Genomic DNA, 18,058 nt, shown 5'->3' with positions numbered 1-18,058 from the left:
ATACACTGAACACTACGGACTCCGCGGTACGCAGCAGCTCCATTTGCCAGTGAGTTCTGGAGAATCATAGTGATCGGGCTTGATTACCGAGTCAGGTAGGATAATCGGTCGTTCACATGCACGGCGCCAGGACAAACCCCCTTCCACCATCGTTGGAAACAAGAGTGGGGAGTCTTTAGTCTACGCATGTAGAACGATGAAAACTTCTCCTCCGTACCGAAGAGTTCTCAAATACCAAACTCCATCGTCTTGGGTTTCATGGGAAGTCGGAGCTGTGTATCTTTACTTTTTCTTCTCTTGATTTTTATTTCATACTCCGTACAGTAGGTAACTAGGTGCATACATACATACATACCTAGGCAGTTTCAGCCCGAGTAATTTTCAGACTCCCGGAAATGATTTATTACTTACACACAATCGATGCCCACCGGTTGGGTATTATCAGCCCTAAACTTGAGTTGGCGAAGCTCATACCGACAAGACCATCGATCTTGGCTGTGTAGTGGGCACTGTGCAGATTCGCTTTGTATTTTACCCGGTCGATGCCTTGGCGCGAGCTGTCTTCCAAGGCTTCCACATAAACCAACGTGCTAATTATACCGAGACCTCGTCTTCTACAAACCTCCATAATCTCGCTTAGACAATAGTAGCAGCCCATTGAACCTTATCAATCCTCCAAAATGTTCAGGTCAAGATACTCCGAGCCTGTTATGCAGTGGCTGGGATGTTGGAACATCACATGCCTTGGGCATCGCTGGGGTTGAAAATATCAAATCTGCCGGGGATCTGCGTCTGTTCACATGTGGCCGTCTCTATGGGAATTCCCCCTGATGCATCAACCCGCAGGCATTTGAAATGAGTCATCTAGGGACAGTTGACCGAGGTAATCCGTCCATGTTGAAGACCGATAGATTGATTGTTACGAATGGTTTGACGAATCCAACGGTACTCTAACCCGAAGAGGGTCCTGTAACCGAGAGGCAATCTAATCTGATCCTCCGGCTTCCAGCCACCAAATCTAATCTGATCCAGACCTTGAAGCGAGTCTGTACTCCGTAGAGTCCGTACTTTCAGTCTTGTCGTGCCTGTGAGATGTGTAAGAAATTCACATCAGCCGTGGGACGTTTCTGCCCCAAGTGGACACGCCGAACTTGATAACGGCACCGGTATTACCGAACATAACTGGTGAAAAGATCCATCCTCCCTCCCGTCTTCGAAATTTCATGCATTATCGGAGTCAAGCATTTATTGGTGGGACTCCATTTCGTTAGGTAATGGCACGGATGGGCACCAGGAAATATTATCTTAGGGTATAATACTGATACCTGGTAGATACCCAGCGGTACGGTATGTAACATTCTGTGTTCAGAGTGGATTCCAGATTGATACCCCGTACACATTACACCGTAAACCAAGTGGGTTTTACTCGGTCTGTGTCATTCCATGCCCCGAGCCATCTCCTCGGGAAGGATTTTTTCTTCCTGCTTCTTTGTGGGAATCGAATTTCTCCCTTTCTGTTTTCCCCCCTGCCTGCTCCTCCGTATGGCCCAACGATGGAAGCCCACATATCCACCCCGTTATGCAGGGAACGGAGTGCCGATCTCGGAAACTTATCAGATGGACCCCAATTACCCCCCCCTTCCTTATGCCACCTTGTCTGATTGATGACGGAGAGTCTTTCATCCCACACTCACGGTGACTATACTGCGTTACTGCATACCCTTCCACCCTATTATTCCCTGCACAGCAAAATGTACTCCAAGTTCTGGCCTAAGGGAGGCCTCCCCGGCATCCTGCATCATTACGTACGCCCTGCTGTCCCTCTCCCTCCCACATTCTAGTTCAATGATCTAACATGATCCTCCGATGGGGTGCGCAATGTAGACCGAAAGCCTCGTCACGTTTGAATACACCACCGGTGCCGTTCGAAAACCTCATAGTTTGATCTTCGTGGGCGGTCTGGGTGATGGGCTGGCTACGACCTCTTACATGGCGGACCTGATCCACGCCTTACAACCCACGGGCTGGTCACTCTTCACCCTGAACCTCACATCCTCCTATCAATCATGGGGTCTGGGGCATCTGGACCGAGACACGAACGAGATCGCCCAATGCCTCCAGTACATCAAAGACTACAAAACCTCCAAGTTCGGCGACGGCAAGATCGTGCTCATGGGCCACTCCACCGGCAGTCAATGCGTCCTACACTACCTATCCCGACCCAATCCGCACACCACCACTGCACCCTTCGACCCGGATCTCCAACACGTCAAGCGTCTGCCTCTCGACGGAGCGATCATGCAAGCGCCCGTGTCCGACCGACAGGCCATCCAGTTGGTCTTGGCGCATGGATTCGGGGATAAGACCCCCGGCGAGATCCGACCGATCTATGAGAAGGCAGTGGCCATGGCGAAGGAAGCCGTCCAGCAGAACGAGTCCTGCGATACGTTGCTCCCGCTCTCGGTGACTTCGGGGATCTGCTACCCAGGGAACACGCCCATCAGCTGTCGACGGTTCCTTAGTCTCGTCAGTCCGGAAAGTCCCCAGACGCCGGGAGAAGACGATCTGTTCAGTTCGGACCTCGGGGAGGAGCAACTACGGAAGACCTTCGGGATGATCAAGCCACGGGGGCTATTGAGACACAAGTTGATGGTGTTGTTCTCGGGGGCTGATCAGTCCGTCCCCCGGTGGGTGGATAAGGAGGCCATGTTGAAGCGGTGGAAGAGCGCCACGGACCCTGATGGCGAAGGCCAGATTTGGGATGATGAGCATACGGCAGTGGTGCCTAATGCTTCTCACGCGTTGAGTAACGATGATCAAGCGGAACCTCGCAGATTCCTAGTGGAGAAGGTGATGGGATATCTGGAGACCGCAGAGTAGACATGAAGTAGCTGGCTATTATGAATTCTTCAACGCTTTCATCGCAGTCCCAATCCGAGAACTATCCTCATGGTTTTATTCCACTCTGCGAACTACTTGTTATATCTTTATTGTCTCAAGAACTCCATCCTCACTCATCCCGTAGCAGAGGACCTCTTTTATATGGTTCCGGGACCACGAAATCCTTCGCCGATGGGAGTTCATCTTGATTCCAATGCACCACGCCGTATCGCAACCAGTGGGCGTAAGTGTGAGGAGCATTATTCGACCCATCATGCTGTCTCCAAAGCGATCCAAGCGTATTTCCAAACACTTTCTAAATGAACCCATAAGCCAGTTTAAACCCAAACCTCATCGACAAACATGCCTCCACAATCTCCCTCGCGAACCTTTGGTCCTCCGATTCGGTCTCCCCTTCCTGTGGCAGGCGAAGCGACATTAACTCGAACGCCTTGGTCCCATTCCAGGCTGTCAGATCGTTGATAAGCTGCGATCCGACCATGTAGTCGATGCCGAAGATGTGTCGGGCCACATATTCGGGACCGTTCCATTTCTCTTCCTCATCGACAAGACCCATGACCAATGACATGACCTGGCCTTGAATGATGAAGTCCGTCAACAGGGTGCTGACTTCGCCGGGACTGAACGTCTTGCCATCCTCCTCGAAACTCGCTGAGGGGTTCATGAACGGAACACCTTTGAGCAACGGACTCTTCGACATCCCTTCGATACTAGTCCGTTCTTCCCACAGCTTTAACAAGAGTCTGTGACACCGGTCAAAGAATGGGTTACTAGGGCGGGAAATGAGGAAATAGTTGGCTAGACTCAACGACTAGACGCCGGCGCAGTTATACGAGAGAGCCTCGACCGGGGAAGCCGGGTTGGCCACGGTTTCGATCCACATGCGGTCCAAGTCTCCGATCTGAATCAAGCCCACGTCGGCATAGACACCGCCGTACTTGAGGAGGAGTGGAAACCGTACGAGGTCGGTTGTGTGCGGCAGCGCGTACTCGCCCGAGAGGCAGTTGTCGATGAAGGCCTGGGGGAAATTGGATGCATTCAAGGGGGAGTCCGGTAGACGGTCAACGACGCGGATTGTCCAGCCTTGACGCAAGAAACGGCGATGCTAGCCTCGGATATTGCGTTTCGTGTAAGAGTGCATGCTTCTGTATCCTGAGCGCCAGAAAAACCAAATATTCTTCTCGTTTGCAATTTTCCGGGGATTGAGTAGTTCATGATCGACTTCATAATCGGGGCGTAGATCAAGTTGATTGGCGGGTATCTCGTGTAGGCCTGGTGGGCATGTATAGACAGGAGCGTCCATTGTGGCATGGTGGATACTGTCTGTTTGGTCTAGCAGTGGCATCCGTGTTGGCGTCGACACCTATAGGAAGTATAGTCCAAACAGAAGTTGGAGTGGATAAATTGGACAAGGGAGGATAAAGCCATGATTATTCTGGGATTGAAGACGACCTGGCGTAGATTTATACTCCCCGAATTTTGCCCTCTTCTTCCGGTCTCCTATTGGTGCGCAGATCAGTGCCAAGACCGACTGGTCAAATGAGTCATAATGATGAGCTGCGATTGGCACGGAGTCTACAGCCTGGGAGCCTTCCACTGGGGAGGGAAGTTTTTGTTGTTAAATGCACAGGGGAAGGAGGGCAGAATGACACTGTATCGGCTATACGCACGTAGCCTACTAAGGAGCGAATGCCTTTTGGATGATAAGGCTCTTAATTCTCTTGCATAACGATTGATCTCTTCTTCTATGGATAGATCAAGGGGTAAGTTCCTCAGGGGTTCGAGTGTGCGGGCCAAGCCGCTAGATCACGTAATCCCATGGATTCGTATCATTGAGAAGTGACCTTTGAGCAAGTCCGATATATACACATGCCAGTCACAAACTACAGGGTGTGTGTGTGTGTGTATTCATACGCTGACCCCTCGCCATAGGCGATATGCAGGGTACCACTATCCCTACTCTCTATGTACATCCCTTCAATCTAGACCATTGCTTTCCTGACGAACTTGGAGCCTCGTCAAGGCCTGTGTTGGCCGGTGCCTGGGGTTGTGTTTTGCGGCCCTCGTGGCACGCAGCTTCGGAATCTCTGTGACGCCTCCGCAAAATCTAGGACTGTACCGACAATGCTAGTGTCTTGCAAAGGCTTTTCTATCTTACTTTCCTTACCTTGTTGACCTCCTCCCAACATAAATGATATATTGCTGAAAGCAGCCCCGATCTTCCTCCGCATTTCCTGACGGGGTTGTCGCAGGTTCGGGCAGTCAACCAACACGTGGGTTATAGTTTCCTTGGCTCCGCATTCGCATTTGTCCTCTTCTTGATGACCACGTAGTTTCCGGTATGATGCGAGCCATGAATGGCCGGAACGGATTTGTGTCAGTAGATAGGCCCGGTTTCTTGGTAGTAAACCGTATAGTCTTCGAGCGTAAATCGAGGGTAATGCCTTGTCAATCTGGCGGAGATGCCCGCCTTTCTTTAAGATCGCCCATTCTTGTTTCTATTGTTCTCTGATTTTCCGTCGAATGAAACTTCTCTCTCGGGAAATAACATATTAGAAGGGGTATTCTTTCTTGTTGCTAACTGCTCCTTTCGCCAGGCGATCCGCTGTATCCTTCCCGAGTTCATTGCAGTGTCCTGGTACCCATTAGAGACGGATGGGAATGCCCCGTGCCTGAATCTCACTTGCCGCTCGGAGGATGGCTTGGATTGTTCGCTGTCCTGATCGATTCCGCGTGTTTGAAATTGCCTGGAGTACTGACATGCTGTCGTTTAATATTGTTGCTGGTTTACAGGAACCTACCGACGTTGGGTTTCGTCGAGCTACCTGATAGACCAAACTGATAGCATAATATATTGCTATAAGTTCTGCAGCATACACTGACCAGTATTCTATCGAGCCGATACTTATTTGCCGTAATGTTACCACAATCTGGTTTTGATCTAGGGCGACCGCTGCTACTCCTAGATAGTTGCCTTTTCCCGACGCATCCGAGAAAATGGAGATACTATTTGACATCCGTCGAGTTATAGCGTTGTCTTTGGCCTTTTCCCGGTCAGGTTCAATCGCGATTTCAGCAAATGGTTCAGGCCGCCTTGGTAATAGTGGTTCTGGATCAATCGTTTTTAGTGCCTGTAGCCGGCTAAGATCTATCGTCCGCATTGTTTCTGCTAAAGGGAACCGTTAGCCAGTTCCGATATGCGTGTTCCGTTCTCTCGCTCAGCTTACCACTCTATAGACAGAGTGGTCTTCCGGGAGGGTACTGAGGCAGGCCACTATTATCTGTGCTCGTTACTTGAGTCGCAGGTAGGTTAGTAATGTGTGAGATTCGACTTCGAGGATTACCGTAGATACTGTTCTGAAGGCTGAGAAAATCCGAATGTGAGCTGTTCTTTGTACAGTCTCTAAAGATCTCAGGTAAGTTTTATTGCGCAGAAGATTATGCCAGATTGTTAATATATAGTTTATAGCTGGCGTTACACACGTTTGGTAGAGTTGGCGCATCTGCTCCAGCCGGAGATATCTGAGCCCGTTCAAGGCTATAGTCATTTTAGTTGCTTGTTTAATCGCTTTTTGCACATGCTTTTTCCATCGCATTTCTTTATTGAAGGTCACTCCAAGAAGCTTAGCAGTATCGGCCGGTTTGATAACCTGACCGTTTATAACGATCTACCCTTTTCCGTGGGCTGTTTTCTGCCGGGTAAGATGTATCAATTCAGTCTTTTCAGCGGCGAAAAATGCGCCTGTTTACCGTGCCCAAGTTTGAACTCGGGGAATGTCTTCTTCTTAGATATTTTTGATGTTCTCTTCAGCTGTTCGGCTAATTCGCCAGCGAAAATAATTGTCGATATAGGCTGATGCGCCGCCGTTACTGTCGACCGGTTGATCTACCAGGTCAGAATTATAAAAATCAAACAGAATTGGTAAGAGTGGCGATCCTTGTGCCAGGCCAGCATTTTCCAGGGGTAAGTTTTCTGTTTCAAAGTTATCAAATGTGACACTAGCTTGTCGATCTTTTATAAAGCTGCGGATCCACTGCCGGACCTTTAATGGGATACCTTTAGCTTGCAGTCGGGCGTCAAGGCTAATTTGGTGGACCTCATTGAATGTCCCTTTTAGATCAAAGGCAATTAGTGTTACTACCCTAGATTGTACCTACGCTCGGTCTACTGCGTTAGCAAGAACCAGTAGGGCTTGTTCGGTATTTTGCCCCGGTCTGCCTCCAAATTGTGTGTCCGGAAGCAGCTTAAATTTCTCTGCCCAGTAGGAGAGTCTTCGGGCCATTACAGCTTCTAGTAACTTTCCCAGCGTATTCAGTAGTGATATCGGTCGATATGTTCCTGGCACTGAATAGTCTAGTTTGCCTGGCTTCTGCAGTACGACAATCCGCGCCTGTTTCCATTGTCTGGGATAATAACCCAGGTCTACTGACTTTGTAAAGATCGTAGTTACAGTTTCTTTTAGGTACGTCCAGAGATATTTCCATACAAGTGTGGAAATTTTATCTCTACCAGGGGCCGTGATTCCCTTGGCGACTCAGAATAATCGGTAAATCTCTTGTTCAGTAATTGGTTCTTACAGTAATTCTTCTGTAGGATTAATCTCTACTTCCACTTTAGGTTCTGCTATCTTCGGAAAGAAAATATCCAGAAATGCCTCTGTCTTTCTTTAGTTGTCAGCTACCTCCTCCGTGTCTACTTTGATTGTCGGGATGCTCGTATAAGCGTCTCGTAGGCGCATATAAGTAGCTACTTTCTACAGTTAGCCTTTACCTGCTTTATTAAGAAACTCTTTCCAGTGATTTGTCTTTGCCTTTTCAATCGCCCTTGTCCATTTTCGCCTTTTCTCGCGCATTTCTCCAAACATCTCTTTGGTGGTTGGGTAATTGGGTCCTAGGGTAGCACAGCCGTCTTGCTACCTCCGGCGGGTTTGGTTGACTTCCACTTGTTGGGTCTTGAGATCGGCAGTGAACCAGCGTTTCGAGTACGGGCACGGGGCCTGCACCGGCACATGTTAGTCTAGCGCAGTTATTGTAATTTGAATCAGATAGTCGACTGTTTGGTCTAGATCCTGCTTGGATTGAATTCTCGGACGTAAGTCAATCGATCTTATTATCGTTTAGCCTACTTGAGCCCAGTCTGTTCGGTCATACGCTCTTCTCGGCTTGGGTTTCCTAGTTTGCTCTGGTTGGAGGCTCTATTCCGAGTACGTACCCTGGTGGTCGGACCCGTAGTGGTTATGGTAAAGTTGGCATTTGATCAGCCGTGTTATGTCGTTTATAAATGTAAGATCGAGTACCGATGTGATAGCGGTTAAAATCCCCAGCCAAGATAAGTTTCGTCGTGCGGTTGTCTTGCTCAGTTTAGTCTTGGATAGTTTATTGAATTTCTGCCAGAATTTCGCGTGCGCTGCTCGCCTCAACTGTATCATGTAACGCGATTGGCTGGATATAGATAGAGAACACTAGATACTGGAGCTCTGGGGTCCAGACCTTGATAGCTACCACATCCGGGTGGCCACACTGGATTTGGCGATGTGATGATGTAGAGATCCTCCGGTTGACATAGAGGAGGCTGCGGAACCGAGGTGTTTCAGGATGTGTAGGTCAGTAGAGTCGCCATGCGCTGTAATTAATATGGATGTGGTATACTGTCTTTAGTGGTTCCTGAATCAGAAGGAGGTCTAGGCTCTGGCTTTAGTGATCGTTAATAAGGGCCTCCATCCCTGGTCTGGATTTCATGGTATTCAACTGTAAGATGCGAATGTTTGATGTCATTGGGATGGACTGGGTTGAGGGGGTGCCTGGCATGCCCGGTCACCTGTCGGGTGTTCTCCAATGCAGTCTGAGTATCTCGGCCTTATTCCTGGAAAACAGTACCGCTGGTCGTGTTAACCCGCGCAATAGCTACATTTCACCCTTTCTTTGCAGGGCCAGGCTAGGTAACCAAATTGCTGGCAGCGGCGGCATCGTTTCTTTTCTATCCGGTATAGTTTTACGCTGCCGATAAACCTCTGTCCCACCAGCAGTCTGTTGTTAATGATCCATTCAGCTGCCTCTGGTGAGTCCAACCAGATCTCCATCGAGGCAGATTTTCCCAGAGGCATGTCTCTCTTCTTCAGCCATACGATATCTTCGACCTGAAATTTCTATCAAGCAGGTCATTCTCAGCTATAATCTTCTCTATTTCCTGTTTCTTGTTTCCATCCAGTTTAAAGTCCTCAGCCGGGACTCGGTGGACCACGATCCCAAACCGGGGTTTCACTACTTTAGTGTTATTTCCCAACTCTTTCAGCCACTCGGTGTTGCCCTGAGCAGTCTCAGCAGACTGGGCATCCCGGAATCGTATAATATAGCCTGTTTTGATAGTACTAATACTCGCGACTTGCACTTCTCTGGTGTTCTCTGCACTCAGCAGGGCAGTTCGAATGTGGGTATTTGCTGCTTCCATCGGCAGGGCTCTTGAGAATCGATCATTGTCGATATCCTGGTCTAGGGTCGGTGCGGTGCTGATTCGAACACAGTTGGGTTCTTTTCGGGGGCGTGGTATTATTGTCTTGGGGTCTGGTAGGGTGTTTCCTGCGGCGACTTCAGACCATAGCCCTAGATGTGGGTTAACTGCCTGGGATTCGATCTGCTTGCGGAGTACCTGGATTTCGTCCTGTAATTGGGTGTTCTGTTCTTTGAGAGTTTGTTGTTCTGTTTTGAGCTCTCGGACTTCTGCTCGGGTAGACTGGATAGTACTGGTTTGTTGGGTGATAACTTTCTTTAGGGTGACAATGAGGCCTGCAATCATTTGGTTTGTGATCCTTTTGCCATCTTCCAGGGAAGGAAATTCAATCCCTGGAACCTGAATGGGCTTCGCTTGGGTGTTCCTTCCCCGACCCCTGCATTCTGCTGGGAATGCTGGGATCGTTTTATCCCTTGCAGAGTTTTCAGGGGTCCGAAGGGCTTCCTCCGGGATCGCCATCGGGCCGTTTTTAGCTCCCGTTCGGCACACAACCTCAACCACGGATTCGCTATCAAACAATCGGGGTCGCTTTCTTCTTTGAATAGTCCTGAGATCAAAAATGCCTACAGCGCCCGCTTGTTCGTATCCTCTTCGACGTGATATCGGGCAGTAATTTGGACCCTCTGCACAAACTACAGGGAACTACAAAACCAGCTTCACCGCCTCACACTTTCCTCTTTATTGTGAGCCCCACTGCCAAGGCGCTAGTCAGAAGAATAAGTGCGCATTAGAGGGCAATCCGAGCACATAGTGGCTTGGTGAGCAGCACCAACGGAGTCTCTAATTATACAGTAATGATATGAACTGGTATGGCTGAGAATACGTCTGATTCAGCAGGTAGAAACGTGGCGATTAGACCTTATGGATTCGCCACTGAATTATAAACTAGAATCGAATAGCATGTTCTTGAAGGAAATACGTCTACATAAATTTCGTCTGTCTCCCAGTCCCTTCTTTTGTAAAGATACTTGAAAATATAATGTCAGAAAATAAGATTTAAAGGACATTGATTATTTCCGGAATCCTAAAAAGGAAATCCGACCTGACCGGTATCCTAAGGCAAGTGTGTTGGATTTAGTCGCTGAACAAGAATCCCTAGCTTCGGGAGGGAGCCACAAGACTTGTTTCCTGTTTACAGCTATCCATTCACCCTGTAGAGACACCCGTGGATCGATATTAGGTGAATTGGGGATAGGATTGCTACAGCTGGATTGAATCTTGAATGATCCCAGGTTAGTGCTGAGATAGGAGCTATCTGGCGAAAATTCGAGCTTCGTGACAGGGCTATGAGTGCTCAGGACTTTTTGTTGGAGAGCGCCCGAGACTGGGTCCCAGAGCCGTACTGTCATATCGAACGAGCCGGACGCCAGCAGCCGGCCATCAGGTGAGAATGCCACAGACTGAACCGAGGATGTATGGCCTTCGAGCGTCTGTTGGAGAACGCCCGAAGCTGGGTCCCAGAGTCGTACTGTTTCATCCTCGGAGCCGGACACCAGTAGCCGGCCATCGGGTGAGAAAGCCACAGACTGAACCCAGGATGTATGGCCTTCGAGCGTCTGTTGGAGAGCGCCCGAGGCTGGATCCCAGAGCCGTACTGTTTTATCCTCGGAGCCGGACGCCAGTAGCCGGCCATCAGGTGAGAATGCCATAGACCGAATCGAGGATGTATGGCCCTCCAGCGTCTGTTGGAGAGCGCCCGAGGCTAGGTCCCAGAGCCGTACTGTCATATCTAACGAGCCGGACGCCAGCAGCCGGCCATCAGGTGAGAAAGCCACAGACCGAATCGAGGATGTATGGCCTTCGAGCGTCTGTTGGAGAGTGCCCGAGACTGGGTCCCAGAGCCGTACTGTTTTATCCTCGGAGCCGGACGCCAGTAGCCGGCCATCAGGTGAGAATGCCACAGACTGAACCGAGGATGTATGGCCTTCGAGCGTCTGCAACTCTGCACTCCAGCTCTCGGGAACTTTTGGGAACTGGCAGATCCAATTCGGAAGTTCTGACTGGAACTTCTTACGGATTATTGCCGTTCGAGGTAAAAATACTAGCCCTGCATAATAGATCTGAAGTGGCGCTTCATCGGCTATCTGGCGATTTTTTAGAACAAATCGCTTTGCATCATATAGAAAATCAGCCAGCCAGGGTGACTTTTTCTGCCAGTTAGCCCTTAATCTTCTGGCTCCTATTCAAAATTACTGACCTTTCCCAGTGACTGCAAAGCTGTAATATTGTGAATTATTTCCTAAATCCATCCGAAAAGACTCATCACTTCCACCAAATGCAAGAAATGCGACTCTAGAAAACCTTCTATCAATGTCCAGTTTATAGCGGATGGTTCACTGTTCTCTAAATGGCGTATCCAGTATCGACATGCATATTGAAGTTCAGGTGAAACATTTCTCTCGAGTGCTGCCCTGTCAATCTCATCTCTTTTCACGCTTGGGTGTGAAAGACAACATATATCTTTCTGTAGTTTCTGGTCCATATACTGAAGACAATCTTTGGCAAGTTGCATGTGACCTGCCGATTCATGAATCCAGAACTTATCGGATGCTGAACGATCAACCAGAAACTCGCGAAATGAGAGGTGAAGAAGCTGAATGGGGGCATCACTTTCTTTTGGTACTGATACCACAGACTGGAGAGAATTCAATCTGCTTCGGACTTTGGTTTCGTCAAAACAAATGAGCTTGCCCAGGGAGACCGATGAGAGCGGGCTGAGGAGAAGAACAATAGTGCCCATGATTCGGTGGAAGTCGGCCATCCAGTCCTCTCGTTCTTTCGGCTTTTTCTGTAACACAATATGCTCCAAGACTGGGAAATAGATATCAGTCAATTTTGAATACTCGCTGTCAATCTTCTTCATCCCGTCGCTTGAGCGTGAGGATAAGATAGCTTGAAGTCGGGCGTCTGGTAATTCTCCATCACAATTAATGAACCGACATATTGTTGCGGCGTAGATGAATAGGGGAATAGCCATATTGACTAGGGCCTTGAAATTTTCATCCCCAGGCCAGTCTCGGGGTAGTTCGTCGTAATCATCTCTTATCCCGTTAAGCTTTTTCCGGAGAAAAATTGAGATATCGTTCTCGATAGTCGACCTCTTCACCTGATGGAGAATGATCACGTCCTTGTCGATCGGTCGAAAACCCTTGATAACAGGTGGTTCTGGCCTACTAGTAATAAAAACTCGTAGCTGGATATCTTTCAAGTTATTCAACTTAGGCAAAGTTGAGAGAAAGGCCGCGACGTCAGCTGAAACTTGACACTCATCCAGAGCGTCGATAACAACTACCAAGATCAACGAAGTCCTTAAGCCAAGATTGAAGCTCTTGAGGGGTTTGAAAAGCAGTTCATTAAACTGTTCTTGTGGATTGCGGCTTCCAATATCACGCAAGTCCCGAATTGCCTTCTTGACTGGCTGCTGGAGATGAGGTAATCTCTTAATTATTTGTTTAGTAAGGGTAGTAAAAAGTCGTCTGGCATCCTCACGATCTGTTCCTCCCTTCTTAAAAAAGAAGCTACCACCTAGCAAGCCTTCATCATCTAACCACCGAGCCACCGTCCGTGACACAGTGGACTTTCCTGTTCCTGCCATGCCCTGCAGCCAAAACACAGCTTGCCTATGTTGGTCGGTGGCCCAGCCCTTGATATCCTCAAGAAGTTCAGTTCGAGTCTCTTGCAGACATTCTTGATACTCTTCGCCGGTGTATGCGTTATAATGAGCCTCTTCTGCAACCTTAAGCTCCTCAAGGACGGTCTTGTCGTGGATTTCATTGACTGAGTCCAGCATGCAGTCAATTTTGGTCAGTATTTGATCCGCCTTTTCAAGTAGCTGGTTTCCTCTCTCCCTGTGTTCACGCCGGTCAACTATCTGGAGCCATCGGCCCAGATGTGACTCCGCTTCATCAATAGATTCCTGGAGCTTGGAAAGGGAATCCCCAGACATGCTCTTCCAGATCCAGACAGCACGTCCACGATCATAAAGTGACTGGACCAGGGCAGCGAATGTTAGAACTGCGATATATATCTGAACAAGAGCTGTCTCAACGTGTTCGTCGGTGTTAGGGTCCTTTTGATATTCGTCCTCAACAAAGCTATACCGGGCAAGAAGGTCTGTGAGGAAAACGCAAGATTCCAACCAAGTCACTTTCTGACTGCGATAGTTTTGCGTCATCTTGAGTTGCTTCTGTTAGTTACACATTTTTTGATGTCTTTGAGGGGAAAATATAAGCATACGGTAAGTCCCAGGGACACGACTGCCCAGACACTATTCGCATGTCCTGTTGGGTCGAATGCTACAGCTGTCTGGATAAAGTCCTGGAAGCTAAGAACAGCCTTGATGATCTTTTGGGCTGGTTCTTTAATCCTGGATTTTTCTTGGTCGATTTCATATTGGATCTTCACAGTTTCGATTACCCCATTGAGTGCCTTTAAACGACCCACAGTATCGGGATTGATATTCGCATCACTGCAGTCGATCGGTTTATTGTATTTCGGCATCGGTATAGACTTGATAAGTTGTTGCTTCTCTGGCTCGAGGTCATCAAAAGCGCGTTGCCACAGATCCGGTTTCGTAGGAGGGGCAGATGCAGGCTGGATCGAAGAACAATCCGCAGATTGATCCCGTTGTCTTGACCGGTCGCACTGGTCCCCGTCTGGCGTGTCGTGTGAGACAGCATCGTGTCGCTCATCATTTAGCTTATTGTGCAAGCTTTGACTTTTGACATTGCGTTGCCTGTCATTCGACTCGTGCGTCTCTTGACAGTGGGTGGGCGGAGCTTCCAGACCCGTTGAAGAGCCTTGGCTGATTTGATCGGGATCACCTACAGTCCCGTGGTCTCGATGCCACAACCTTTTCATTTTGCCCTTGACGCCCCTCAGTTTATCTTTGACACCGTGTCTGGTAGATTCAGTCTCCATTATGGGCCAGTCAAGATTCGACAGTCAGAATGAGGTGACAGCACGGCTTTGCCAGTGCTAAGGCTACTAGAGCATTAATATACCCGGCTGATGAGTTGGCACGGTACGGCTGAGAAGTGGGACGTGCTCTATGCATCCGATCCATTAAATTCATAGCTGAAATTCCGAGCCGATCCAATTGGCTCAACAGCGCAGGAGTTGATTCTTAGTGCTAGAAGATCGGTCTTAGCGTGGATAAACGCCTTAGCTTTAGGAGGATAGGGTGGTCTCCCCGCAGCGTGGCCCCTGTCCGGGTTTCCCATTTTCAGCGGGATCAGCGACACCAGATTATACCCGCATATTGCCAGGATGGCATTTGATGTCTCGAGTCTTTCAAGAATCAACTGATGCTAGAATATTTGAGGACTTTATTGAACAGCTTCTCCATTGCGGTCGATGGCCAGAGCCGAAGTCAGTTCTTATTATGGACAATGCGTCTTTCCATCATACTGACCGAGTAGCTGAGCTATGCTCAAATGCCGGTGTGAAATTGTTGTACTTACTACCGTATTCTCCTGATTTAAACCCGATTGAAGGATACTTCGCAGAACTCAAGGCGTTCGTGAGACGAAATTGGCAGAAACATGCAAATCAGAATTTTAGGGATTTCCTAGAATGGAGCTTGGACGTTGTAGGGTCAAGAAAACAGAGTGCACGGGGTCATTTTCGACATGCAAACATTGATGTTGAGGATGAACAGATATAAATGGGTTATATGTCGCAGAGTATATACTCCATGCAGCCTTATGGGTTACTATGATATTCGTGTTCATTATGTACAGGGCTTTCTATTAAGCAGAGGAGTTGTACTTAACGATATTTACAGAATGGAATACTGTAACGTGGGATACGGCTTTATGTTCTCGCGTCCCATTGTATGAACTAAAGCGTGACTAATGTTATGGCAAAGAGCGCTTCTGGCATAATGTATCAAGGTCAATTTGTATGCACTCATTTCTCAGACTAGCTCCTTGGCAGTGGGGCCCCAAATAAAGAAAAGAGTTCAAGGCGGTGAAGCTGGTTTTGCAGTTCCCTGTACTGGCAGCATGAATCAGATTCAACCGACATCACCCCCAGCCGACAGAAACAGGAGGACTTGATTTCCACATCAGCCAATTGCTGAGCCAAATCGAGCTGCTGCTTGATGATGCCTGCCTCACTTTTCCTCCCAAGGCGGGTCAGGCACTCGTGGTATCCATGCAAGGCCCAGATATTATTCGGATGTTCATGAGCTCGCGTAAGTGAGTCATCTAATCCAAGGTCCTCAGCGCAGCTTCCTCCACATTTCCCTGTTCCAACATTAGGGCTGCGTAGGCATGACGGGAAGGAACCATCCATCCCCACGGCTCGGTATATCGTAGGTTGTCATCCCAATGAATGGCCTCGCGCAGGCTCTGAAACGCGCGAGTGTAGTCTCCGCGTCTGTATTCAATCTCACCCTCTAACATGGCCGTTGCCACCTTAAACACATCATGGATGAGATTGGGAAAATCTTTGCGGGAAGGTGGGACGGTCTTGGCGGCCGTATGATACAGCGTTCGCTCGCGATCTGCCTCCTCGACCTTGCCCATGGCTGCCCAGGCAATGCCCTTGCCGTAGTGAATCATGGTGGTGGTCACACAGTAGAGGACTTGGTCTGCCGGTAACGGTAAAGCGATGACCTCCTCCCACAGACCCAATCGAATGTATGCGTGAACACGGACAGCCTTGAAGAACTCCATCCAATCCGCCAGGGGCGGGGACTCGACGCGCAGAAGATCATCAGTAATCGAGATCTCCATTTGATCCAATGCTCGTCGAACGACCTTCAGCTGTCCTGCAAGCATGCCGGTGTAGATAAGTGAATGGTAGTTGTGCAGTCGGTAGAAGGAGTAGAAATTCTTCCCGCCCTTCTTTGCTAGATATTTCTCGTCGGCGGCGACGGCAGAGCAACGGTAGGAGTGCAGGACATTTACATGAAGTGAATCCACAGATGCAAGATGCCCGGATGGGTGTCCGCGGCGGGCTGCTGCAGCGCGATGTCGAACACTCGCCGGACCTTGTGAACGGGTGATCCTTCGATAGGTAGACCGGTTTTTACATGGAACATCTTCCGGAGAGCGGTATGCATGAGCGAGTCCACGTACAAAGTGGCAACATCCATGTCATGGGCGCCGAGCTCTCGATATACCTCCTCCATCGCGCAGGCATAGGATTGGTCCACGATAGCAAAGTGCGAAGCCGGATGTCGGTCTGGAAAACGGGACTGGATCGCCTTGATTAGAGCTCGTTCGGCGGGTGTAGTCTCAGCGTTCAAAAGTTCATTGGCCTTCTCGAGGCGTCATAGCAGATCTTCACGCTCGTTTCCAGGTCTTTTCGGTCAAACATAGGCCATGGCGCAAGTAGGATCGTGAGCGATGGCTTATTCGAAACATCGGTAGGCCTCGTCATGGTTGAAGGAGTATGCCCAGACAAGGCCTCGATCAAACCAGGTCTGGGCGTCGATACTCTTTGTGGTGATGGGGCGTCCATAAGGGCCCATATCAAAGTATTCATCACTTGGCACATTGACTCTTCAGAGAAGCTTCGCTTTGGGGTTTTAGGATTGTATGAACTTCAAAAATAGACAGGGAGACGGAGAAAGTGGAGGGGAGTGAGATGGCATGAAAGAGAGCTATTCGGGCCTTTTATGGCAGCAAATTTGCCTACATCATTACAGTTAGTTTTTCCATCATGACGAATTTGCCAGGCATGCTGCATCGATGAGATAGAAAGTCTCCGCTAGCCTTGTCAAAGTCTTCGAGTCCTGTCGCATGATGGACTCTTCTCTTATTGATATGCGTCCAGTGACATAGTCATCCATCGCCGAGATCCGTGGCCGATCCCCGGGCGGATAGATGCGCCCTTCGATTGACTGATCATCTCGGCCTTGCAGTACGTAATCAATCCGGAGCTCGGTGTTTGCTTCTGCTTCAAACACCGAACACCGCTATACTTCCTTAGGCTCTCCAGCACTCAGTTTCTTCTTGATGTCGTGTATACGCATCTGCCATACTTACTCCTGATCATGATAGTGAGTCAATAGGACCATGTTCCTAGAGTAACGCATACTAGACAGTCCCAATTTCTACACCTTGTTTCTGGAGTGAAGAGGACAACTTTACGTAACGAAGCCCTAGTGTCGCAATAACAGAAAAAGATAAGAAATGACAGGCTCGCTAAGCGCGACTCACATCCCATGGCACAGAGCTGCAGCACCAGCTTAGCAATAAGTCAATAATATTGGCATGAGCTCGGCAAATAATCTTCTCTGTTCAAGTGGACCCAGGAATCTTTTCTCCCGCGGTGGAGCCGACCGTGCATCATCCAGGGGTCCGGTTCTAGAACGGTGCGCGAATTGATAAGGGCGAGGTCGAGAGGATTTCAAACTCAAAAGGCTGAAGACGAAGTGTCGACAGTTTCCACTCCCCCTTGATGCAGGGTGCACACTTGCCACCGGGTCCATGTGCTGGACACGCCGGCGCTGAATGGCCGGTGGATCGACGGGAGTCCAGCAGGTCCACCTGGGAGAATGGGCCGTGCAAGGTTTGTTTTGTGGACCGCTGCGAAAATAGTATCGGGGTAGTATAGGGCAAAAAAAAAAAAAAAAAGAGCTCAAACTTTTTATATGGGTCATCAAATCATCGCCACTCTGACCCTATCCCTGTGTCT

General features: G+C 49.0%; 4 protein-coding genes across 4 annotated transcripts; 1 reads left to right on the top strand and 3 right to left on the bottom strand.

The window, feature by feature from the left end:
* Positions 1–1,751: 1,751 nt before the first annotated feature.
* On the top strand, positions 1,752–2,880 carry sidJ (putative siderophore biosynthesis lipase/esterase; the record flags this gene model as incomplete). The annotated part of the gene is made up of 2 exons (XM_053099873.1): positions 1,752–1,805; positions 1,885–2,880. The coding sequence occupies 2 exons, from the start codon at positions 1,752–1,754 to the stop codon at positions 2,878–2,880; spliced, it is 1,050 nt and encodes a 349-aa protein (XP_052956443.1).
* A 130-nt stretch (positions 2,881–3,010) lies between these two features.
* On the bottom strand, positions 3,011–4,212 carry KD926_006857 (uncharacterized protein; the record flags this gene model as incomplete). Its single annotated transcript, XM_053099872.1, has 4 exons — positions 3,011–3,192; positions 3,244–3,644; positions 3,735–3,919; positions 3,991–4,212. The coding sequence occupies 4 exons, from the start codon at positions 4,210–4,212 to the stop codon at positions 3,011–3,013; spliced, it is 990 nt and encodes a 329-aa protein (XP_052956442.1).
* Positions 4,213–9,016: 4,804 nt separating this feature from the next.
* KD926_006856 (uncharacterized protein) lies at positions 9,017–14,329 on the bottom strand (the record flags this gene model as incomplete). Its single annotated transcript, XM_053099871.1, has 5 exons — positions 9,017–9,972; positions 10,560–11,489; positions 11,607–11,626; positions 12,046–13,595; positions 13,646–14,329. 5 exons carry the CDS (start codon positions 14,327–14,329, stop codon positions 9,017–9,019), a joined length of 4,140 nt encoding a protein of 1,379 aa, XP_052956441.1.
* A 1,289-nt stretch (positions 14,330–15,618) lies between these two features.
* On the bottom strand, positions 15,619–16,742 carry KD926_006855 (uncharacterized protein; the record flags this gene model as incomplete). The annotated part of the gene is made up of 3 exons (XM_053099870.1): positions 15,619–16,423; positions 16,495–16,676; positions 16,734–16,742. 3 exons carry the CDS (start codon positions 16,740–16,742, stop codon positions 15,619–15,621), a joined length of 996 nt encoding a protein of 331 aa, XP_052956440.1.
* Between the last annotated feature and the right edge of the window lie 1,316 nt (positions 16,743–18,058).

Source organism: Aspergillus affinis, assembly GCF_023601865.1.
Source record: "Aspergillus affinis strain CMG 70 chromosome Unknown NODE_38_length_267853_cov_87_405585, whole genome shotgun sequence".
NCBI classification, from domain to species: domain Eukaryota; kingdom Fungi; phylum Ascomycota; class Eurotiomycetes; order Eurotiales; family Aspergillaceae; genus Aspergillus; species Aspergillus affinis.
This window is presented reverse-complemented; position numbering and strand designations above follow the sequence as displayed.